Raw genomic sequence first — 25,505 nt, 5'->3', positions numbered from 1 at the left:
TGCCTTCATAGCCTTAAGCTGGCTAAAAAGGATTATGATATTTTGCTTTGATGAGTCAAAATCACATCATATTTTGTCCTTTGCATGTATGCTTAGCAAAGCCTGGACTTCACTGTTGGCCCATTTGTCTGTATTTTCTTCCCTTTTTTTTTTACAAGCTGTTGTTTGTGTTTTGCGTTGTCTGTTGTACAGCATATGATGATGGCTACCCACCACAGAGTCTTGGCTCTTTTCAAGGCTTCTGTCTATTTAAAGGAAGTTTTTCCTTGCCACTGTCGCACAATAAAGGGAAAAAATAGCCTAGACTTACTCTGTATGAAAAGTGTCCTGAGATAACTCTGTTTATGATTTGAAGCTATATAAATAAAAATGTAATTGAATAATTGAAATTGAATTGCCATTTACACATTTAACAGGTTTTTAAAAATGGCATTTTTCAGTACTGGATTGGCTTGTGTGCTTGTTTTTCTTTTTCTTTTCTTTTTTTTCTTTTTACTTTATTGTTCACAAGATCATTTACAAATACATAGGAGCTAACTGGCTTGTGTTGAGAGTAGGCGACCGAGGGCGCTCTGTGACACCATTCTCCAAGTTTAAAGTTAGTATACCATTAGATCGACTTTGAACTGTTATTTTTAAGGTGGAAAAGTTACATAATGCTGCTTTAATTAAGATATTCCTTAAAATCTAATAGTCCAACCCAATTGGGCAAATGTTCTGAAACTTGCAAGAGAACGTAAGAAGGACACAAATTTAGCGAAGGATTTACAAATCACTGGTGCAACCCAATCCAGTTTACCAGATCTTTATATTCTGGATTCAACTTCAGCCTGGCACCTATAGTAAAGTCCACATGACTGTCTGTCCACAAAGTCGCTGTTGTGTTTTCCTTAGAGAAAGTTACTAAACACAGATAAAGCTGAAGAACTAATCAGGCCAGTGTGTCTTTCCTCCTGTCCAAATGATCCAATTGTCCCAGTTAGAGATGAGGAGGACACTGGAGCAGTGGAGAGCCGCCTCAGGAGACATGTACAGGCTTATTCTGCCAGGCTGAACTGAAGGCTTTGCACTGTGGGACATGGAGGGAGGGGACTGTCCTCCATAGCTGCCAGGAAGAGAAGAGAGGCGAGAGATATGGGGTTTACCTTTGCTCAGAGGGATGGGTTTCATTCATACAGCTGCACTAACTCGTTAACCATTTGATACCTGAGCAAATAAGCTTTTATGTGTGTGTGTGTGTGTCTGTAACATATTTACATATAAAAACATATACATACATATTTTAAATATAAAGTTATAAGAATTTTAAATGTAGTTTTCTAGACATTTCTGATGAGATGTTTTGATGATTTCTAAGTTACTCATTATGTTTTTCTCCATGTTTTCAAAAGATATCAAACCAGGTTTCGAGGTTTAAATGTTTTTGAAAGGCATCTGAATGCAGAACAGGGTAACTGATGTCCATCCAGGTGTTAAAAGGTTAAAGGTTTTCTTGGTGAAATCTGGTCATAGTGTTTTTTGGTCCCGAAATTGTTGGCTGGGCGTCCTGGAAAGCATTGAGGGCCCTGTTAACCTGGTGAGCAGGGTGGCAGCTTGCTGGCTCCAGGCAGCTCAAAAAGTCTTGCATGTAACATCTGCTGTTGGCTGTCGCTGATGGAGGAGGAGGAGCAGAACACCACAGGTCTCTCTGGATTTTATGCATCTGTCCTCAGGGCCCGGCGTGTGCCGAGGCATACAAGTGCAGATTTCAGAGATTTCAGTGCTGAGACTGTGGGTCTGGAAGGAGCCAGTGATCTTTGGCTTTCTCCAGAGCACAGTGTGTGTTTTTGCTCTATAATCAACCTGCAGTCCTCCAAAAACTGAAGAAATTAGTTGTGGTTAAGCGGATGGATCTGAGGTTGGAAATGGTGAAAACCATAGGGTCTATTTTTCAAAAACTAGAAAAGCTGTCCTGTTTTTACTTAACAACAGATGTTTGTTGTCACCCAGTGGGATTTTTAAAGTGTTTCACAAGTAAAAGAGTGGCAGACTTTTTCTTTAATAACCAGTTAGGAAGCATTTAATCCTTTAGTGGAGATTACATGTTAAACCATGAAATTAAAGTCACAAAGTTTTCCACTCACCAAGGACATTTTGCAATGTCGAAGGCTGTTTTAAAGTTTGAATTGTGTTTCGAGTTTCTCCGGCCAGCCACCAGGGCAAAATGACTGAGGCGGGCTGTTAATTATGATGAGGGGGCATTGTTTTTCTCATAAAATAAAATAAATTTACAACATAAGAATGAAAGCCATTTTAAATTCAAATAATGCATTTGATAATCAGTAGACTCAAGCAGAGCGAACATTTTTGTTAACTAATGAATGATACTGTGTCCAATCAAAACAGGTGTTTTCGTCTACTTCATGTCCCTGTCGTTTCCCTTCTGTCTCGCTAAAACCACGAAAAGCAAGCAACAAACTAAGTGATGTACTCCATCGTTTATCCATCTTCTCCCTCAGTTTCAGTACTACAGACAGCATCACACCTACACACACACCAACAGCTTCTACACACACGACAGCTCACACAGGCAGATGCTTCCTGGACGATTATTTTGTTGTTTTTGTGAGGTTTCCATAGATACATTAAGCTTAAACCAGGGGGTGTCCAAACTTTTTTGAATGGGGGTCAGATTAAATAATGTGAAAATACTTAGGAGCCAGCTGCTTCTCACTTCATGTGGGTTATTTGGGTAAAAAAAACTGTTTGAACTTTCAGTAAAAAAGAAATAGCTACGTTTTTTTCTGTACTGGCAAGACTTTGGCAACACAATATCTACCATGTCACACGTTACGATTATATATATCGGGATATACTGCAATACTGTAGGCAAGCGATATATTGTTATATTATTTCAATCTAATTTTAAGGAAAATTATCATGAAGACCACTCAACCTTTTGCATAAAATTGAATACATTTTGTAAATAAATTTGAAGCAAACTAGGAATAATAATGTTAGGTTGTCATATGACTGAAGACAGATTACAGCACTGCTGTCCGGTAGTCGGGGGTTTAAACTGTATTGATTAAAAAAAAACTATTATAACTATTATAATAACTATTAAAATATAAAAACGTGTCCAGATATCTGTTTACAAAGATTATTTGGTTGAAAGTGATGGTTTCTGTTCACCTCAGGGTGGAGGCCAAGATTTAAAAAGAAGTGCAGAAGTGGAGGTTACTGTGATCTGTGAGGTCTGCTCATGTTGAAAGAAACGTCTGTTTTTTGAGATGTTTAATTAAAGAACATAAAATGTCAGTGTTTCTCTTTCCTTCTCTTCCTGTTTGTTCATTCTGTAGCCCACTGAAATAAAATGACTCAACTAAATGACACACTCCTACACACACACACACACACACACACACACACACACACACACACACACACTCAACTGCAAACCTGTAATGCTATTAAATCTTTCTTTTATTTCAGCGGCTGACGGCCCAGGCGATCGCTTCATCATTGGAGAGTCACAAGCTGGAGAGCAGGTCTGCGCCCACATCAACACTTTGGACACACATGCTTTCTCATGCTCACGAAAACACACACACACACACACACACACATACACACACATATTAACAGTCACTGTCACGCAAACACCCACACAACCTGTATATGAAAATAAAGTACTTCACTTTTGTCCTTCACCTCACACCTTGACCAGCTGTAATTGCACACCAGCGTGTTCCCTTAGCAGGTGATGAAAAGCCCTTCGCCCCAGAGCAGGGCTCGAAAGTCAAAGTGCTGCCAAACTATAAAACAGAGTAGACCTCTGAGACAGGAGTAGGCGACAGAGATTCATTGACTACCTCGACCTCTCTCATCTTGAACTAAATCAGCACACATGTAAATACATACTCTGGTTGTGCCCCCATTTTTTTTTTTTACATGTAGTTTTTTGTATTTTTATTTTAATTTGATCACTGTTTTGGCTCAGAGCTGTCTTCAGTTTGTGAGATGCTTCCAGGGAAACATGGAAAAGAGTTTGTAAGTTACTTCAGTAGTATGCAATCTATCATTTCACTTTATTCTATTTTACTTAAGACCCTAGGGCAAAATGAGCCACCATATAAAAAGGCTTTGATTGGAAAATTTTGATTGGACAAAATATATGATTAAAGTTAGAGGAAATGTTAAAGTTAACACATTTTACTCTGTGTCTCTGTGCAGCCCACCCACACGGTGATGCCTGGCCAGGTGATGAGGGTGACGACGGGGGCCCCTATCCCATGCGGGGCCGACGCTGTAGTGCAGGTCGAAGACACTGAGCTGCTCCGCGAGTCCGAAGACGTAAGTCTGACTTCTGGTCTTTTACCCAATGAACAGCCAGGAAGATGTCGGAATCAGGATAGTATTCGGGAGGCACGATGATATCAGCCCGTCATCGGTATCGACAGATATTGGCTTTAAAATTAAAAATCATAATCAGCCAACATGCTTATTTCTGCACATATTACCACTGTTTTTTTTTTTTATAGTGACAAAGTGAACATTTAAAAAAAGCAACTCTAAGTTGAGCATTTTTCTTTTTTTGCACAGTGAATGAATATTACATACATTGAAAAGCATTGTATTTTATGTCTCCATCTGCTGGTGGGCCATCACGATAAGAGTATGCATAATATGATCTTAATTCCACTACAAAGAGGACTTGATGATCACTAAAATGAGGTGGAGGAAAAAGTGTGTATATCGATGTTGGTGTTGGTTATTGGCCAAATGAGTGGTTACATGTAGGCATATTGGATATCGGCAAAAAATCCATTGTGTGCTTCTCTTGTTTGTAGCTAATCAGACTTTAACCTGTGAATGAGATCTTCTGACTCACAGTTACCTTTATAGTTTCTACAAATACCAAAGCAACTGAAATGGTGTGTGGTTGATTGAAATGTCACTAAGAAAAAGTTTTGCCCAGAGATGAACAGAATACACAATGCATTTTGGTCCAGCACAGTCCAAGAAAAACTATCGGTTCACTCTGATGGATCTGACAGTTTGTGTGTCTTTCAGGGCACAGAGGAGCTGGAGGTACGAATCCTAGTACAGGCTCGTCCAGGACAGGATATCAGGTCAGTGTATTGTTGTTTGTTAGCGATGAAAAGAATACTTCAGCCACAAAATGATAATTTGTGTATCAGTTACTTACCCACTGTTACGTTGAATTTGATGGTGATTGAGGAATCAAAAAACTGAGAAAGAGCTTGATGAATTAAGTCAATGAGAATCACGTTTAACAACACAAAACTGTATCAAAAATATCAGTTTACAAATTCTCACCCTGCAGTATAATCCATATTTAATTTATTCAGTCATGTGCTCAGTACTTCCTAAATATATGTTTGCTGAAACATTACTATTACAATATTTTTACGTTAACAGCCTCATGCATGGACAAGAAGCGGCCTAAGCAAGCTTGTGCGTTTGAACTCTGCTCAATGAAATGCACAGGCAGAGATCAAATAGGCCTGCTGCTCATATTCAAGTGTTTTGAATAATAAAGTTTTAGCAAAAATGCATGTACTGAGCATACGACTGGATATCTGAGACTTACCCTGCACGAGTTGTGTAGGAGTTTACAAACAGATGTTTTAATATAGTTTTGATGTTGTTGAATGCGGCACCTGTTTACTTCATTTCACAGTGAAAGTTTGTCTTTTTTTTTTTTTTTATTATTATTTAACACGGAGACATGAAAATAACAAAGTTTCTTAAATGAATATAACGGATGGATGAAAAGAAATTGTCAGTTCATGGGTGAAGTGTTTCATTTAGAGGCTAAAACCAGAATAACTTTTTTTTTAGCAAATACCTGAGATTTTCTTTTCCTCTTAACCATCATCTCTGCTGTCCTAACATAGGCCCATTGGTCATGACATTAAGCGTGGGGAGTGTGTGCTTGCAAAGGGCACTCACATGGGCCCGTCTGAGATTGGTCTCTTGGCCACTGTGGGAGTCACAGAGGTGGAGGTCCAGAAATTCCCTGTGGTGGCCGTCATGTCCACAGGAAATGAGGTAAGAGGTTCAGAAAAACCTGCATTTTCATTAATCAGAACGCTTTATTTTCATTTGGGAAATTGAGCACTCAGTCTCTGCTGTATCTGTATTTGCCAAAAAGGTTCAGCCTCAGCTGCTAAAGGTAACAACAATGCACCATCTTCTCTGACAGCATACCTCGTTCATATTTATGCACAATCAACATTATTTGCTTTGACTGCGGACACCAGAACAACATTCAGAGCTGAATGTGCACTCGGCTGTTTCATGTGTGCTTTCAGTTGTGAAAAATGTGTTTAGATGTGACCAGGTGGTTTCTTTTAAACACTGGGATCATATTTGTGCATTTTCTGTGTGACTGGTGTGCAGTTTAAATTTCATGGGTTGTGTAACCTTCATGGAGATCTTTAGCAGACTCGAAATACCATAACTTCATGTTCTCAGCACTGTGCAGATACGTCTGAATTGTGTAAATCAGCCATGAGTCACCTCCTCCATGGCCACGTTTCAAATCTATGAAGTGGTGTATTGTCCTCATCTCCCCTCGTTTGAGCAAGTCTGATGAAACAGAGAATTTGTTTTCTCATTTTTACACACTCTGCCTGCAGCAATGTTAATTTGAACATCCTGATTTTGGTAGATTCTTTGTGCTGCACTTTTTTAGAGACCCAGATCATATGAAAAACTGAAATCAATCAAAGCAGAACTAGTGTTTACAACTGAAAGTATACAGTATGTTTTCCCACAAACCCACGATGAACTTGGTGAATTGGATGCATGTTCATTTGTGGTGTTGCTTTCCTTTAAAAATTGAAGCAGATAGCAGTGCCAGTTGACATTTCCTTATCCTGCAGTGCAGTCGGCAGAATGAAATGTTGGCATTGTACATTCCAGCAAACCATGAATACGTTAGATTTGTACATTTTATAAGTATCATATCAACATTTCTGAAGTGATGTAGTTAGAATTACAATACATGATATGAGTTTCTCATTATGAGGACTAGGGAATGGTTTTTTAAAGAGAGTTTGGGAAATTTCAAGTTGTGACAAAACCGGGTATTTTTTAAAGAGAGGTCAAGATATTTCCAGCCATGTTGTTGCAACAAAACCAAGTATTTTAAACACAAGGTCAGGAAATTTCCAGCCGAGTTTGTGGTGACAAAACCAGGTATTTTTTAAAAAGAGGTTGGGAAATTTCCAGCCATGTTCTGTTTTTTTTTTTTTTTTTTAAATGAGCGGTCAGGACAATTTTAGCTATGTTTGTTGTGCCAAAACTGGCTATTATTTCATGAGAGGTCAGGACCACTTCAGCCACTGCATGTAGTGTCAAAGCCAGGTATGTTTTAATGTGAGGTTGGGACATTTCCAGCTGTTTGTTGCAACAAAACTGGCTAATTTTTAATGACAGGTATGGACATGTCTTGCTTTCTTTGTTATGACAAAACCAGTTTTTTTTAAAAATAGAGGTCAGGACATTTCCAGTACTGTTTGTTCTGACAAAAACGATTCTTTTTTAAGGACAGTTTGGGACATTCCGATCTATGTTTTGTGGTGACCAACTGGGTATTTTAAGCCAAAACATGAGGTTTTTCTACCCATAATCAAATGGTTTTATGCATAAGCCTAATCACATGTTAACCACAGCATTGACACAACATAAAATAGAAAATTAAAACAAAAAGACCCAGGAAATTTTAACCTATCCACTACATACGAAATGTACATATGTAACATATCCGTGGTTTCCAGAAATGTACAATGCCAATGTTTTTTCTGGCGATGAGACTGCATCCAGAGGTCAAACAAAAAGTTCAGATTTGAAGTTCAGTGCTAATATGAAAAGGAGGGAGGTCAAAATGTATGGATGAAAATAGAAGACATCATGCTGATGCACATTACACCACACTGCAGTTAGTCATATATTGACAAGACCTGCAAATAATTAATTTAGCAAGTTGTTGTCTGAAAGGAGAGCTGCAACTAATGATTATTTTCATTATTCATTCCATATTTATAATCTATTGATTCTTTTTTCAGTTAATCGATTAGTCATTTGGTCTATGAAATGTCAAAAAGTAGTAAAAAGTGTGCATCACAAGTGCCAGACTGCAAGTTGACGTCTCCAAATTGCTTGTTTTGTCTTACCAACAATTAAAAATCCATTTGAAAAGTCAGAACCAGAGAATGATTGCATTTTCTTTGAACAATTAATCGATTGTCAAAAATCTATAGCAATTAATTTTCTCCTAATCGACTAATCGATTAATTATTTCATCACTATCTAAAAGCCCAAGCAACACCAAATGATCAAACGATCACTTGAAACGTCGGACAGTGTCTTCTCTACTTTGCTCAGTCACGTATAATATTGTATATTTTTAAACAGAATCATATTCCAAGCCGTCACTGTATCGTCCTGTTTTTCAGAACCAACCCATTTGGTACCAAGTGCATGCTAAATATAGTAAGAATATGATAGTAAGCAAAGGATGTTTGCCAACAAGGGTCATAACCTCCTGTCGAGCTGAATAGTTATTTTTATACCCACCAGACTTGCTGCCACCCAAAGAGATGCCAAGAATATTTCCTAAATATCATTCAAACCAAATGCAGTTTTCACTTATACTTACTTTAAAAAAATGGCGATTGAATGTGTCTAAAGATTCGTTTCTCCCCATTTGACATTGTAGCTGCTGAACCCAGAAGACGACCTCCATCCTGGAAAGATCAGGGACAGTAATCGCTCCACCTTACTGGCCACCATCCAGGAGCACGGCTACCCCACCATCAATCTGGGCATCGTGGGAGACAAGTACACCTTCATTTTTATACCACACCTGTTACATATTCAACATAATGCTCATCATCTTGCTACATTCCAGAACTAGCTCTATATTATCCTTCTCCCTCCATTATTTCCTCTCCAGAGTTTATGTGTTGAAATGTGTGTGTGTGTGTGCATGTGTGTGTGTGTGTGTGTGTGTGTGTGTGTGTGGGTGTGGGTGCGTGTGTGTGCGTGTGTGTGTGTTTCTCTGTGCCCCACAGCCCCGATGACCTTCTCAACGCTCTGAATGAAGGCATCAGCCGTGCTGATGTCATCATCACCTCAGGAGGAGTGTCCATGGGAGAGAAGGTACGATGGCAGAGCAAGAAGTACACACATCTAATCATGGCGTTGTCTTTCACTGACACCTTGTGGTGGATGGGGGAACGTAAACGGACAGAAGTATATACAGTAACAGTGACACAATAACAAAATATATATTCACAAAGTTATTATTTTCATTTTATAATCTAGGTGATTCTATTCATCTCCAGTATCCACATCCAAAAAATATTATAAAACATTACCAGCTGCTGAAAAGCTGATTGTGTATGGTATTTTTCTAAAATGTATTACACTGATGTTCTTCTTGAATGCTTGTTATTTTAATGTCTTTTTCAGGACTACCTTAAGCAGGTGCTGGATATTGACCTTCATGCTCAGATCCATTTTGGTCGTGTTTTCATGAAACCAGGGTAAGACAATAGTTTAAATTTAATCTCATACAACTTTTCACTACACATTTATTAGGTGCTCAACTAAAATAAATTCTTCAGTTTAAATGTCAGTGGCAGGTTGCACAAAACACTTTAAGTTCCCCCCTTAAGTATCACACTAAAGCCTCAGTTTTTTGTCCTTACTTTGGTTGCTAAGGTCTTTTGTGCAATAGTTGAACTAGCTTCAAGGGATTCCTTAACCCTTCAATACCTGAGCAAATTGGCTTGATTTCTTTCAAAAAAACCAGAAAAGCCACGTGCAACAGAAAAAGAAATAACCCAAAACTTAGCAAGAAGTTAGTAAAAGGAAAATTACCTGACAATTGGTTTAAAAAAACAACAACATGAAAATGACCTGGAATACAATTTTAATGTAATTATGATAATTACAAAAAATAGCTTTTCTCTATTTTTTTCTTCTTTTTTTCAATAGACATTTTTTCCTGGCCCTTTTTAAAATTGTTTTACTTTACTATTATATAATAATATTTATTATCCAGCTAATCATTGCCTTTTTCTATGTTTTTAAAAGATATCACACCAATTTGCTCATGGTTCAAAAGTTTAAATAATGTAAAAGGCATTTGACAGCAGCACAAGTAAAGTGATGTTGCTTTAGGTTTTTAAGTGTGTCAGACTAGGAGAAAAGGAAAATCTTAAATACTGAACATTATAAGTGAACATTATAAGAAAACCTCAAGGAGAAGAATTAAGGGTGTTTTGTGCTATTGAAATAATTTTAATGACTTTAAGGAAAATTTTAGTCCAGGGTGTCCAGTCACTCAACAGTGTAAAACAGGAAAATATACTAAAATGTTGTTTTTCTTTTTCAGTCTCCCAACAACATTTGCCACCTTGGACATGGACGGTGCTCGCAAACTAATCTTTGCCCTCCCAGGTAGTGTGTGAAGTTGAGAGTAAGAGTGATTCACTCCGCTGTTTCTGAAGAGGTGTTACTCATATATTTCTCCCGTTCTTGTCTCCTCTCGCTGTTCTCTCTCTGTCCGTCCGTCCGTCTGTCCTAGGAAACCCCGTGTCCGCTGTTGTCACCTGTAATCTTTTTGTCATCCCTGCCTTGAGGAAGATGCAGGGCATTTTGGACCCTAGGCCCACCATCATCAAAGCGAGGGTAGGATGCACAGGGCAACCAGGGACGCCTGACTCTGGCCGAGACACACAAAGTCAAAGTTCATCATCTGTGGTTACAAGAAGAGTTTGTTTTTCTCTTTAATGACCAGGCACAAGAGATTAAAAAAGGTAGAAAGACCAGTTGTAAAAAGATCCTTTCTCTTCCTATATGTGAACATTTGAATGCAGATGCAACAAACTGCAAGAAACATGAAATGTAAAACACCACAATGATGTTTCCACTGAAGTTACAGGGTGAATCATTGCAGTCCATTGCATCTTAACTCACGATTTAATACTATTTTCATCATCCGCTTGATACATATTTATGACCGCCATGTTTTGCTTTTGACTTGGCGGAGGAAGCAATGGCGGCCCACACTGACCCGAAGGCCTGCTCCCCGCTTATGAATATTCATAACAGCAGAGCAAGTAAAATCATAATAATATCACACATGCTGGAGAGCTGCAGCTTGTGTCCCCAGCTAGCATCATAAAGCGAGAGATCTGGTCCCCTGCCATCATGGGTGCTATCCAGAGAGCCGTGATACATCATTTGCTCTTATAAAGCAGTTAGAAATCAACTCGAATGCATTACTGCCACTTAGTGGTGGGACTGATGGCCTGGAAGCACAGATGTAGCCAGATAATTTCCCTCAGCAGATGGCATCAGACCCAGGTCAAATGGTAATCTGCAAAAGCCTCTACCTTTGCCAATAAAGTTGGAGGAGTTTCCGCTGCTCTCTGTTTGCCTTTTATTAGAGAATATATGAATTTTAAAAATGCACAAAAGTTTCTGGCAGAATTCGGTTGGGCAGATAGCTTTTTACACAAGTTAATTATGTTTTGGTGATGATCCAGATCTGGGATTATTTCCATCAGAAGATTTCCTCTCTTTTTTTCGACGGAAGCTACTCTGCTGCATTCATGTGCTGGAAGGAAAGTTTGATATTCAGGACTTCCCTGATTCTGGCAGAAAATCTGGCAGTGAAGACACATGCTGAACAAACTGAGTCCAAATCTTTGTTGTGATTTCTGGCACAACTTCGCCTACTTCAATGGTGCAATGAGGAGCAAAAAAAAAAGGTCTGAAGAGGCCAAAATTCTTTTTAAAGTCAATGTTGCCCCCAGTGGTACAATTGCAGCCTCTCCTGGTGAAAATATATGGAGGCTGATATTTCAGAATCAGAAATAGTTTGATGATGCCCAGGAGAAAATTGTGGTTCATTACAGTCGCTCTGATACCAAGCATAAAGAATTATATAAGTAGAAATAAGTACCAGCTCAAAGTATGTAAAAATATGAAATAGAAACACAGTGTTAATAAAAACAATTAGCACTAGTATGTGAATATTTAATAGTTATAAATATGTATAACGTGCTTAGTGTGTAAAGTGTGTAAAAATATAAAACTATGTGCCTCATGTATACAATGTATAAAGCCATTATGTAAAGTTAGAAATAGAACATATGTGTAATATGCAACAATGTACAATATATATAAGTAAAAAGAACACTAAGAAAATATGCAATATATTGAATTTGTGTGACATTTGTGTAATAGCTTTTACGAGGCTGTGCCATGCTTATTTTTTAAGCTTAATGGTATCTTGTGAGACAACCTGAGGCATTCATTGGCACCAACCATGCTAATGCTAGTTTGGCAGAAAGTGACATTAAAATAAAGATTATATCTTGATGCAGAAAAGTGAAAAATCATAAATTTAAAACCCAATTCTTGACATTATGGTCACCTGCAAGTTTTGGGAGAGCTGCACTCTCCTTACAGCCGATCCAGTTGGACTCTGACATGTGTTGGACGTAACCATGTGCATCGTGTTTATATTCTAGCTAAGAAACTTCTTGAGTTGTGTTTTGGTGAGTTTGAGTTCGAGCGACCACAGATGGATACAATCTGAGCTGAGTTTATTTGTTCTTTGAAATGCTGGGAAATACATTGGAAAGTGTATCCTTCCAGTTGACCCATCATTAATTTGTCACTACTTGTTTTAATACAAGATAATGGAAATATGTTAATCTGTCAATTTTAATTATGGATCGTTACAAATATGCCAAAAGTAACAAGATGTCACACAGTGAGAAAAAAATAAATCATCATCATAAATACAAAGAAAAAAATCTGATGCATCAACATGTGTCAGTAATCGCTTATTATCACATTGTAGCCCTCTGAATGGAAAAAAAGTCATGAGGTGCTTAGAGATTCCCACTCCGAGTCTGCGCGCAACCAAGAAATCTATTAGTAGCTGCCAGAATAGCAGAGTTTGCAACATTAGACAATAACATCAGTGACTGCTTTATAGGAAAGTATCTGAAAGCCAATTTACTGTATGTTTCCACAGTATATATGGGATATCTCCATGCAGTCAATTACACCAATGTTGTTTTTTTAAGTATGACGCTGTCTCTGCAGACAAATATCCGCAATAATCAAGAGGACTTGTTGCCTCCTGAATATCATTCTAATTTTTATTGTATGTTTTTTTTTCTCTAGTTGTCTTGTGATGTGAAGTTGGACCCTCGCCCTGAATACCACCGCTGCATTCTGACATGGCATCACCAGGAGCCTCTGCCGTGGGCACAGAGCACAGGTACCACAATCAAAGACAGCATGGAAACATCATTATGTAGGAGTCTGCATGACAGCTACACATCTGAATCAGGCTCTATCTGTTCACTGCTTGGTGGCATAAGTTGTTTATTAATGGCTTTCTGTCAGTCATAGAATCTAAGGTATTAAAAAAATAAAAAATGTTTTAGCTTGATACAAGAAGGTTGAGATACACTTTTTCACATCTGTAACTCCATTAAATAGTCAAAATAAACATTCAGTGAAGTGCAGTTACTTTATGTAAACATGCACCTCACATTCTTTCCATGCAAATATACGGTGCATCTCCGACACTTCGCAACTCACACAAAAACAATCTAGAGTGATAAAAATAGCATAGCAATTAGGAAATCGGTGTAATTTTGATTTTGGTGTGAGCTGTCCCTTTAACTGAGGGTATAATGGCAGTGCAGCTTTAGAGGGTCTTCATCAGACAATAATAAGTAGTAAACGTTATTCCATACCACAACCACCTCCCTTCATTTACTGATTGACAATGATTAGACCACAAGGCATCTGTGGTATTTTAACATTTGACAAGGAAAAATATGACTAACTAATAGGTCAAATTGCAAAACTTAATAGAATTTGTGACTATTTCAATCATTTTGATGGGATGAAACTATGGCTGGATATTGGTGCTCAATAACTTAAAGGCCAAAATAACACTGTACAAAGTAGTATCTAAACTTCTCCAGTCAAACGATACCTGCATTCAAACCCTTTTGTACTTTAATCTAGAATATATATATATATAAATTTATATATTCTATATATGTGTGTGTGTGTGTATATATATATTTGCATGGTTTTTCTCAATGCCAATCATTGCAATGTGTGATTAGTCCACTGCAGTGTGTGATGTGATGAAGTTTCAGCGTTCAAAAGTATGGATACAGTACACACATCTGTACCATCTGGTTGCATTATACACAACTTAATGCTTCCATTCACATGATCGGTTTCAAATGCAGTAGTTAAAAAGGTATCAAATGAAGTATTCTATAAATATTAGTACTTTAAAGGTACTTGTATTGTACTGCTACTGTGATATTTTAAATGATACCCATCCCGAGATGAAACACAAAGATACAAGTTTCCAGTTTCTTTTGTCAGATTCTGATTTAAAGTCTGTTGTCGTGTTCCTGCTGCAGGGAACCAGGTGAGCAGCAGGCTGATGAGCATGCGCAGTGCTAACGGGCTCCTGATGCTACCTCCGAAAACAGAGCAATACGTGGAGCTGCACAAGGGCGAGGTGGTCGACGTCATGGTCATCGGCCGGCTATGATGTCACCACTGAGGGACGGAGCGTCGGCGTCATATAGCGAGGGTTGGAATGGGTGGTTCACGGTGCATGTCCACATATCATTGAAAAAGAGATTTATTCTGTAATATATTATTATGATTATTCTTATTATTATTATCATTATTCTTCTTATTATCATTATTATATTAAGGCAACTTCGTTCCTTTCATTGCAATTGCTTTGTGTGTGCAATGCTAGACCTTATCTATAGCAGTAGCATTTTAATAGTCGGCGGCAGGTGCCTGGTCTTGTTTATATTATTATGATTATTCTTATTATTATTATCATTATTCTTCTTATTATCATTATTATATTAAGGCAACTTCGTTCCTTTCATTGCAATTGCTTTGTGTGTTCAATGCTAGACCTTATCTATAGCAGTAGCATTTTAATAGACAGCTGTAGGTGCCTGCCAGGACAAAAAAAAAAAAGAAAATTATTATTTTCTCATCTTTAGTGGAAAAAAATAATCTGTTTTTTGAAAATGAAGAAAACATTGAGGAAGACTCCAGATTTCCCACGGTGCTCAGCTAAAAGGAAGAGGGGGCACATCAAGACCACTTCCTCTTTTGAGCGCCCATCAAGGTGACACTTCTGTTTTTCTCTCATTAGTATGCATCATAATGGCTTCACAAAGAGCTTTGCTTGTTGTTTATCTTGTGAGTCTTGTTTATGTGCGCAGTGCCAAATGCCTGGGCAGGGAAGAGGTGATGTTGGGACGGGGAGGTGGGGGGGCGTACCCCAGTCTGCCCAGACCCTGAAGCTTCCTTATATTCACGGTGACCGGGTGTAAACTCTGCCCCAAACCCCCCCAGGGGCGAGCTTAACCTGGGAAAAATAATCTTTTATTTGATCAATTATTTAAGAATAAAAAAAGAAAGAAAAGAAACAGCTTCTTTAAGTGCTGACAGCCTTTTTAACCAACTTCACAAAAAATGTACAGAAAAAATAAGAACCATATTGTACAGATATATGTGACCAGCACTCCTAAGGAAATTATTAAGCAATGAGGAGACATTGAACAACGCTGTACTATAACATTTTCTGTAATGATATGAAACTGATGAAAGAGACAAAGATAATAAAAATCCTTGATCATTATGTAAAAAAAAAGTTCTTGTTGGGTTTCCTTTTTTAATAAAATATATCTAAAGAAAAAATAGTGATTTTCTTCTTTGGTACTCAGAGTTTGGCAGGTGGTAGCCTGAAGGTCAGAGAGGTGCATGAACTTTAAATGAATCAGTGATGGTCTTACCTCCCTTATCAGCCATTATTGAGGTCCATGAACAAAGTAGCAAAAGTGTGTACTTGAGTTGCCTGACTCGGACTCGAGTCAGATTTGACAAAAAGACACATCTGATAGCTTGAGACTTGATATACCAGATTTATAGGGTGTTTTTTTAAGTTCCTGTAGTGTTTATAATTATTATTAGTAGTCGTAGTAGTAGTTTTCTTTTTCTACAATTTTGAGTTTTTGGGGTGGTTTAGTTATTTCGATTTTTTCTGCATTTGATACTTTTAACGTTTAATACTTAAAGTACTTCTTAGTGACTGTACTTACTTTTGCTGAAATAAGATTTTCAATGCAGGACTTCAACCCTTAACACAGTATTTTTACAATGTGGTATTATTACTTTTTAATGAAGTAAAAGATCTGAATATCTCTTTCACTACTGATTTTAATACTTTTATCCACTGCTGTTTCTCAGATAAACTGAATAAAAACATTGCATTAAAATGAAGTACTGCGAACAAAAGGGGCTTTTAACCGTCCCACTCTCTCCAGGAAGGGAGGTATTTAAGAATCGGGAACTGGCAGGAGAGAGCCTAATGAGGAAAAGAGGTTAAGTACAGAGGTTTCAGAAAGGATTAACCTATTAGAAAATACAGCAGGAAAAAGGCAGCTTCAGGCTTCAGTGTAGATATTTCTTAGGCTGCATGAGATTAGACACTTTCTGTTCTGCTTGGCAAGGTGAAATGACAGAAGATCCCATTAGTTGGTGATGATTAATCGTGCTGTGACAAGGACTTAGTTAAGTTAATCTATGAGAATGGGTGTGAAATATTGGGGATGTAAGGGGATCAGTGGGAAGATGACTGTAGAATAAATCAGTATTTTCTCCATACCCTCAAGTGCTATAAGTGTATGTTTATTTGTTAGAGGATACACTGACTAGATTAGAGGTTTACCAACACTGTAAAATCTGACCAGTTGATTTTACTTTTAAAAAATACTAAAAAATCTAGGGAACCAGCTGCCTCAAAAAAAGTAAATATAACTATCAGTCTGAATGCATGTTAAATCAACATCTAACTGTTAAATTTATATAAAAGTTAATTATATTTTTTCTTATATTTACTGAATTTGTGAAGTGAATGAATTTTTTTTGTCTCCAGCATTCCCACTGTATGCATTGGCAAGAAGATGAGAAGAATTTTGTTCTGAGTTAGCAGTTAAGTGAATCCGAGAGACAAACAAGAACTGCAGTTTTTTGCTTTTTTTAAAATGAAAATGACAGTGGTAATGGTGGTCCTTTTGTCGATATGTTTTTCTATTGATAGGTAGGCTTTTCAGCATATTCAACCAGCTTTTCATTCCACAGGTTTTACATTCAAGTCAGTGCATTCAGTGGGTTGTTTTATCATTAGGATTTGTAAATGTAATGTGACAATATACAACAATGTGCTGCTGAGATTTTTTTTTAAAGTACTTTAAATACTTACATATTTTAAGGATTTATAGTTTTTTAGCTGAAATAAAGATTTGACTCAGCAACTTTTACTTGTACCTAGTATCTATCCATACCTTGACTCAAGTCATAGAGTTGCGCACTTTGTCCACCACTGGGTATTACTTATGTTAGTATTATTTTGAAGTGCTGGTTGTAGTTTGGGGCATGTGGTCATGTCGTGTCCGACACAGTGGGGGCGCTGTGGAGCCGCAGTGTTGCCAGGGAGACGACTCAAAACACCAGCAGACTCTCAGCAATGGCCACAAGTGTCCCGACTGTGCCTGGACAAAACTCACCGCGGCTGCTCAACGCGGACCTGTGAGGACCCGGGAGGCACTTTGCGTTGCCCCTGAACCTCCGTGTGTGAATAAAACACGTTTCCAGAGCGTTGGACAATAAAGGAATAACCGCATTTTACCTGAAGTTTCCTATCTTTGAAGTGGTGAGTACACGCAGTCGGTTACGGGACAGCTAATTACCGTTAAGCTACGCAGCTAGCGGTAAAAAAAAGCTAAGCTAAGTTCGCTGCTATTGTTGATACTAGTTCGTTGTTACACTGGAAATTTAACAGCAGCGTGTTTCTAAACGTGTGTGTGCTGTTGTTGTAGTGTGCTACATCATTGGTCCTTTGTAAAGTTGCACCAGACCGATAGTTGTTTCTCCACAATGGGAAAGACTCTGTAATTCCTACGGTGACTCACTGAAACACGTCTAACATTATCGTTAAGCGTGACCTCAATCTAAGCTAGTAGCTGGTAGTCTTTAAACCACAGAGCAATGACAAATGTATGAGGATATTTTCTGTTTTGGCCCTCTAGATGTGTGCATGTAGCTAATTATAGTCAGAGATGTGGTGGCGGAGTGTAAGCTAGCACATCAAAACTCAGTATACCATTCATTTACGGGACTTTCGGTGATAATGGTTACTTGTATGATAACAATTTCTTGTGGCTGAACAAATAAGCACTACTTCAAGAGCTGCATTAAGAACTTTTCCTGAGCAGATTCTAAAATCAATAACTCACTGAGTGGATTTTTGATCGATTTACTTTTGGTAAGACTAAAATAGAAGCCCACAAATACAAACAGGAGGATATTTCCAGCCACAGCATGGATATGTTGTGTACTGTGTTTATATCTGTATGTTTCTGTGTAGTACTGGTTTTGAAAACAACTTTCCCACTGGAAAGTAAGTCTTAATCTTAGGGACTGTACTTAATTAATCAGATGAGGGTAAATTTGAATGTCCATCCCCCAAGACAAATAAAAAAACATAACTCCCTATCCAGGACTTAACCCTGGACCTGGATCAATATCAGTCTTCTTGTGTTGTGTTTAGACGTCTTTCACAAGCTATTTGACCCTTTGAAACTGAGCAAATTGGTTTAGTTTCTTTCAAAAACATGGGGAAAAGGCAATGACCAACTGGGCAAGAAATGTCCCACAAACCGCAAGAAATTAGTAAAAGGTGACTAGAAAATTACTTAGAAATATAGTATTAAAAAGAGGGGAGCGTTATTAGAAGAATATTTTCTAAAAATTGTGAAAAATGTCCCGAAAACTATATTTACAATTATAACAATTTTATATTTAAAATAATGATTCAGCAAAAACATGTAAATATCTAAAATAAGTACTTCTTAATCAATACCTTTCAAGGTCATTTTGGGGTTTCCCTTTTTCTCCAGGTGATTTTCTTGTGACATTTTTTTTTTTTTTTTTACATTTTCTTAAGTTGCTCATTGCCTTCTCCCTGTGTTTTTAAAAAAAATCAAAGTGGTTTGCTCAGGTTTGAAAGGGTTGAAATGATTTGGAGTGCCTCTCCTGTTTTGCACCAGCCCCCCTCATCTCATAAATAATGAACAGTCCCTTAGTTGGGAGGAAATCACTTGCTAGGACATATGTGAGAAATGAAAACATTTTTAACGCATTGAAGAGGACCACAAACTTGTATTGCTCTTGGTTTGTTAATAGTCCTTATATAAAAGTGCCAGCGTCGGACTTGCCCCTGTTACAATTTACTGCAGTAACTTTAAGATAGAGTAGTTTTTGATAAGTACGTTGAAACTTTCCACTTGAGTATCTGTGTGGAAATATTCTTAATTCAAGGTTCATGGCATTTTTCACATCTTTCACCAATTTCTCATAACCTTCTTCAGTGAATTAGCACCACTGGAGTTGTCAGCATGCACTGTTAGGGATATAAGTCAAGTAACTGTACTGCTAAAGTATTAATATTAGCACAATTTCCACGTATATATTCTGAATTTATTGTACATCAGAGCGTGTAGAGGGAGAGTTGATGTAGGCCTACAGAAAGTTGTAGGATGACAGGATACATCAGGACAAGATGGTACTGGGTTGGTTTATTTCTGAAAATATAATAGGTCTCCTATTTTCTCCAATTTCAATTTGAACTCTACTGAGATGCTTTACATTTTTCTTAGTTTGTACCTGTGTTTCTGGCAGGGCTGCACAATTAATTAAAATATTGTTGCAATCAAAACACGGCCAAATGCAATACCCAAATCACAGAATCTGCAAATTTTGATTAAAGGTAAAATGTGTCAAAACATACCGTTTTAAATGAAACATTGAGATGCTACAGAGATGCCCTGGGTTACAAATCATATTCCAGACATAAGGGAAAAGGTTTGTTTGGTACAGACCCCAGCAATATCATATCATCATCATTATTATTTATTTTTATTTATTTCCAGGGAAAATGAAATACAAACATTTTCAATTATATCATGACTCATATTGTCTCAGTTTGATTATTTTTATTTTTTTTATTTATTTGGCATATCATGTGGCCCTAGTTCTTGGTGTTTTTCATGCCAAACCCCTTTCAGTCTATCATTTATTTTGAAGTATTCCATAATTTCTGTTCAGTTATTGGGTTTGCTGATATGTCACTCTCTAGCATCACATGACATGGTTAGCTCTTATTTAATTTTAAAGAAATATGCCGCCATCTGTGTAATCTCGTAAACTTCCTCCACATATCTACCTGAGGCCAAACTGCTCGTATTGCCCCTTTTGTTTACGTCAAAGCGGGTGTGTGCACCTTGATTCATTCTCATTTTTCTACCCAGGTCTCCTCTGTCCCTTCCCAGCATCTCTCCCAGTTCTGCTGTGGCCACTGAGCCAGAGTTGGGCATGAGATCCCAGGCTTAATTAAGCCCACAGGAACAGATGGCCCGCTGGCAGTCTCTTCTGTTTGTCAGCCGTACAGCGCCACTCTAAACGTAGCTAAATGCTTCGGCAGGGGAGGGGTTTGGGAGCTTGGTCCAAGAGCTGGGGGATAGACCTGCCAAATGTAATTAGCTGTGGGAAGTAGGTAGAGGAGGGGGAGGGAGGGCGGCCATGAGGTAACAGGTAACGTGTGTATGACTGACTGTATGTCAAGACGTGGCTGTCAGTGACAAAGCAATGTTTATCCTTTTGCCTCTTGAGGTTTTTTCTCCATGCAAACAGAGAGATGTCTTTAATGTTAAGTCGTATTGAGGGCAAACATCTTATTCACAAGTGTAGTTGCAGGAAGTATGCAAACAAGTGTGTGTCAAGTCTGCAGTGTATTCAAACCATACCAGGTTGAGAGAAAGAAAGCTCTTTCTAAGCACCTGCGTGGTATTTAAACAGAAGCTAATATCATAATGAAAGATGATGACAGGCTCTCTAGGTACATATCCTCCCTTTTGGTCTGTAAAATTACATTCTCTGTGATAGAATGTAGATTATTTTTTCTCTTTCACAAAAACTAAACGTTTGAAACCTAGATGGACAAAAAAAAAAACATGGGAAAAGTCAATGAGGAATTTGCAAGAAATTAGTACTGGATATATAATATTATTTTATTGTTTACAGGTTTTTTATAGGGCATTTCCATTTTGATATTTTTATTATTATTATTTTACTTATTTTCCAGAAATGATCTTGTAACTTTTTTGCTCATTGCCTTCCTCCCATGTTTTTGGAAAAGAAAAAAAAAATCAAGCTAATTTGCTCAGGTTTCAACAGGTTAACTAAATAGTGGATGTATCCCCGTCATACCACCAAATTCACATAGATTAAAATGGATTATAATCCGTCTTGAACACAGGCATCAAATTCACGTGCTATATCTCTATTTGGACATCCGTACATAGGCTACAGATGGATATTTTGATTAAGCTGCTCCTGAGGGCGGGACAGTTGGGGACATGTGTCCCCAAGCAAATGGCTGGGTGATGCTGAACTGAAGGGATTTCAGGTGACCGAGGCCAGAGAGCTTTCCATGTTTGGAGTTAGATTAGTGGTGTGAGAGAGGAAAGGAGGAAGGAGTGAATGTTGACCCTGAGTAACAGGCAGTCAGCAGAAAGAAAGAATGATGATATAAGAAGTCACTTTTGCTGACATTAAGATAAGACTGTTGATATGCGTGAAGGTAATTTGCATGTTACAGCAGCAAAAGAGACACGCTATGAAAAATCAACATTTTAAAAGGTAAAATTTAAACAAAAGCTTTATACAATATCATACCTTAGACCAGGGGCGATAAACACATTTTAGTTCATGGTCCACATACAGCTCAATTTTATTTTAATTGGCTTGGTAAAACCATTACATAATAACCAATAAATAAAACACCTCCATATTATTAACTTTCTTTTAGTGTAAACTTGTACAATTGCATTCGAAAAATGTTCAACCATTTTCTAAAAAGATGGTGAACAGCCTTAGATGTCTTAAGAAAAACAAGTGCGATTTCAACAATATGGCTCAGTTATTCCACGTTCAGTCAGTCTACTACTCACTGTCACTACTTGTGCATTTTTCCATAAATTCCCTCCTCCTCTTGTGTAATACGCCACACCAAACTAAAGTGGAAGCTATTTAGGAAGCAGGTTAATTTATCCCATCCCTTACAAATCATTTAGAAATCCAATTTTTTTGCAGCTTTAGTATTAGCGTTCCAACTATATTGTTTTAAGATAGAAGTCTGATACAAATTGTTTTGTATTGAAGCTGCTGATTCACAATATTTTGGACACTGTTCAGTATCTTATATGACGCAATCAGTATTTATGTTTTTTTCGGATAACTGTATCAGGATGGAAAAATCTCTGTAGCAGCATTTTAAACAAACTAGACCTCTCAGTGTTTCACTTGCTTCTGAAACTTAGCACCTCTTAGCCTTCACAAGTGCATCAGTATTAGGTGTGCAAAGTCATCCATACCCCCTTTCCACCAGATTAGCTCTGGCTCTTGAACTGGTTCTGCTATCTATTGAAGCAGCCTGTGGTTTAACCAGTTTTTTAGTGGAACCATTGTAATCAAGTAGGAGTCATCAATGGTGGGCATTGCACTACGCACAATAGATGTAAACAGTAGAAAGTGGTGGATTGTATTAATTACTTGAGAGCTTTTCAGGCGTCCCATCATAAAAAAGCTAAAAATAACAATGGAAATCCATCTCAACTCTCTGTGTGTGTTTCAGGACAACAGATCACAGAGAGAAAATAAAGGATGACCTCCTCTGCCGGCGTGCTATGGCCTCTGATTTGAGCAGTGCCTCGTATCGTTGGAGCAGATCTCAGTAAACACCGGGCTGGTTTGAGCTGTATGCTGCTGCAGCAGTGATGATCATGTCCCATATGAACGGTTATGTTCAAGACGCCTCTGGTCAGGCCAAGAGCCACAGGGAGAGGGCGGTGGACTGTCCAGGGGACGAAAGCAGCCTTGTCAAATCTCCACACAGCAGTGCCCACATGGAGAGGATTCAGCACTACCAAGAGGAGCTAAGGAAGAAGAGAGAGGAGGACGGCAGGGGGAAGCACGACATCGACCCCAATGCCTCACTGAGGCTCAAGAAGCTGTCAGAGAACCCAAAGGTGGGCATTGACAATCCCATCTTCGAGGGGAAGGAGAAGGCCATCAAAGACACGTGCTCCCAGGATCCTGTAGCTGGTGAGTTGAGAGGAGTGGGGCAGTGATGGTTAGACGGTCTACACTGGGGTCAAAGGAAAGAGGAAGGAAGGTTATAAATGAGAGGTGGAAGTTAAGCCTCAGTGAAGAATAGAGAGCTGTGAGGTTTTACGAAATTGGGGGTGGGGTGATAAAGGCGGAGGGCGATGGGTTGTAGGGACTGTCCAACATTTCCTCTGGTAAGTGTCTTGCTCCGAACTGGTGACTGATTATTGGAGAATCCACAGGATAATTAAATTATTTCTGATTCATTATATTGATAATACAAAAGGGCATGTACAGTATTTGTAGTCTATTCTTGTTAGTTTGAGTGCACCAAATTTTTTTCACTATTTTGTGTGCATGTTTTTGCGTTCAAAAATTTGTATAAAGAAACTGATTAACTGTGTTACATATGAATGCAATTTAGTAGAAAAAAAGTGTAGCACAATTTACTTTTGTAAATTGAAAAGAGTCTAGTAAAACCAGGAGGCAGAGTGGATTGTAATACCGGAAGTCCTTACATCTTGACAATCCATATACAAGTATTTACATTAGACCCCTTATTTACAAAGACAGCGGTGTGTCAGAAAACACAGATTTGCATTCAGTTTGAATGTGTCAGATTTGACTTTGTGATGCTGCTTTCATCCTTGGTGAAATGAAGGTCTGACAGTCGTGAAAGAAAGCAACTGAACATGTGTGTCTGTAAAAAAAAAATGTCAAAAAATGAAAACCTCCTCCTATACTGGAAAACGTCTGCTGCAGTGGAGTATAAAGTTAGCCCTATGACACACCTGTCAGACAGGTGGGGACAGGCAGACAGGCACCACACCTCAGGAAGCAGGGGGCTGAAAACTGCGTGACTCAATGGTGTCAGTCCAGTCTCCTTGACTTAACATGTTTGTGCCCACAAAAAGTCATCAAAATTTCATTATACGGTGCCATTTTACCTTTGTGTTGTGTTTCTATCTCTGTTTAGCAATGATGTGAATGCAACTGTAGTTGCAGACCCAGGTCAGGTGTAACATTAGGGAATCTTAAAGTGATAGTCTGGTATCAATAAGTTGAATACAGGTAGATCGTAGAGGTGGAAAGATTTAACATACAGGTACAAGACTTTGACAAAGACTTTCACAAGCCACGTGTGTTGTCAGAGAAGTAAACCTGTAAGACAAACAATATGCAAACACCTGCTTCTTAAATTAGCAAAAATGATTATTTTCTTCCAGTTCAGTCCTGTATTTCTCTGTGTAGAGTGCTGCATGAAGAGTCCCAAAATCCTGAAATGAGTTAGCATTTTAGCGTTTCTGGCTCCATTGTCTCTACGTCAGTGGGTTTTCTGAACGGTTTAGATATCTGAATTAAGGTCCGGGGTTATTAAAAGCTGAAGATTTTCATGTTTTTGTTCTACAGTGTAAAATATTCCGGTAAATACCTGACTCAGGAATTTTGTAGCTTTTCCTTAAAAAAGGCGGTGCTAACAACTGACTTAATGAGACCACAGAGCTTTTCAGGGACATTAAATGTCATCACACCAAACACCGCCTTTACTGACTCATTGTGGTGGGGACATTGAAGTCATGCGACCATTGTGTAGTTTGTTCGTTTTTTACCCCTGGCGATTGCATTTACACTCCAGAATCATAACAGCCCTGTTTTGAGGGAAGGTTATCTTGCTAAACAAAAGTTGTAAGTATAAATCGCCACAGATCTTTATTTTTATTGTGTGTACTCTTTATTTTTGGCCTACAAACAACTTCATAAGTGCTGCACCACTCTAATGCATGTACTGCCCCCCTAACTGTCTCTTTCTCAGATTTGACAGAGGTTCTGCAGGCCCTGAAGTTGGCAAAGCACTGCCTGTCCGATTCACAGAGCCAGCAGGATGTGGAGGTGATAATGCAGCTCCTTTCCAAGGAGGACTTCAGAAATGCCTACGCCATCTACAGTGCTGTCTCTCAGCAGATGACCAAAGTCAGTCCAACCTCACCCCTCACATCACAGGCAGAGGATCTCTGCCAGGAGGTATGCATAATGGCCGTTTTGAAGCAACTCACTAAAGCTCAAAACAAACATTTTGTGGAAGTGCTGTGACACTTTGCTGCACTATAAAAAGTTATGTAGAAGTAGAAAGTCTATGGTGATCTTGCTATTAGTATTGCGTCACTGCTCGT

The 25,505-nt window shown here is 38.3% G+C and overlaps 2 protein-coding genes across 5 annotated transcripts in view; both read left to right on the top strand.

The window, feature by feature from the left end:
• gphnb (gephyrin b) overlaps positions 1-14,684 on the top strand; it is an 88,765-nt gene extending 74,081 nt beyond the window's left edge. Inside the window, exons 15-25 of the mRNA XM_042503936.1 lie at positions 3,475-3,530; positions 4,216-4,335; positions 5,056-5,114; positions 5,904-6,057; positions 8,732-8,853; positions 9,087-9,174; positions 9,487-9,560; positions 10,415-10,479; positions 10,607-10,710; positions 13,225-13,321; positions 14,496-14,684. Of these exons, the coding sequence (XP_042359870.1) occupies positions 3,475-3,530; positions 4,216-4,335; positions 5,056-5,114; positions 5,904-6,057; positions 8,732-8,853; positions 9,087-9,174; positions 9,487-9,560; positions 10,415-10,479; positions 10,607-10,710; positions 13,225-13,321; positions 14,496-14,629 (1,073 nt within the window). The 3' untranslated portion in view covers positions 14,630-14,684. The remainder of the gene's footprint in view (positions 1-3,474; positions 3,531-4,215; positions 4,336-5,055; positions 5,115-5,903; positions 6,058-8,731; positions 8,854-9,086; positions 9,175-9,486; positions 9,561-10,414; positions 10,480-10,606; positions 10,711-13,224; positions 13,322-14,495) is intronic.
• A 2,958-nt stretch (positions 14,685-17,642) lies between these two features.
• Positions 17,643-25,505, top strand: part of pals1b (protein associated with LIN7 1, MAGUK family member b) — a 28,199-nt gene continuing 20,336 nt past the window's right edge. For all 4 annotated transcript variants that reach the window (XR_006106625.1, XM_042503213.1, XM_042503212.1 and 1 more), the window contains exons 1-3: positions 17,643-17,821; positions 22,862-23,331; positions 25,148-25,356. Coding sequence is in view for 3 of the 4 variants with exons in the window: in XM_042503213.1 (XP_042359147.1) it covers positions 23,004-23,331; positions 25,148-25,356 (537 nt within the window). In the remaining variant the exon portion in view is untranslated. The remainder of the gene's footprint in view (positions 17,822-22,861; positions 23,332-25,147; positions 25,357-25,505) is intronic.

Source organism: Plectropomus leopardus, chromosome 16 (genome assembly GCF_008729295.1).
Source record: "Plectropomus leopardus isolate mb chromosome 16, YSFRI_Pleo_2.0, whole genome shotgun sequence".
In the NCBI taxonomy this organism is placed as follows: Eukaryota; Metazoa; Chordata; class Actinopteri; order Perciformes; family Serranidae; genus Plectropomus; species Plectropomus leopardus.
Note: the sequence above shows the minus strand (reverse complement) of the source record. Positions and strands in the feature narration are given on the sequence as shown.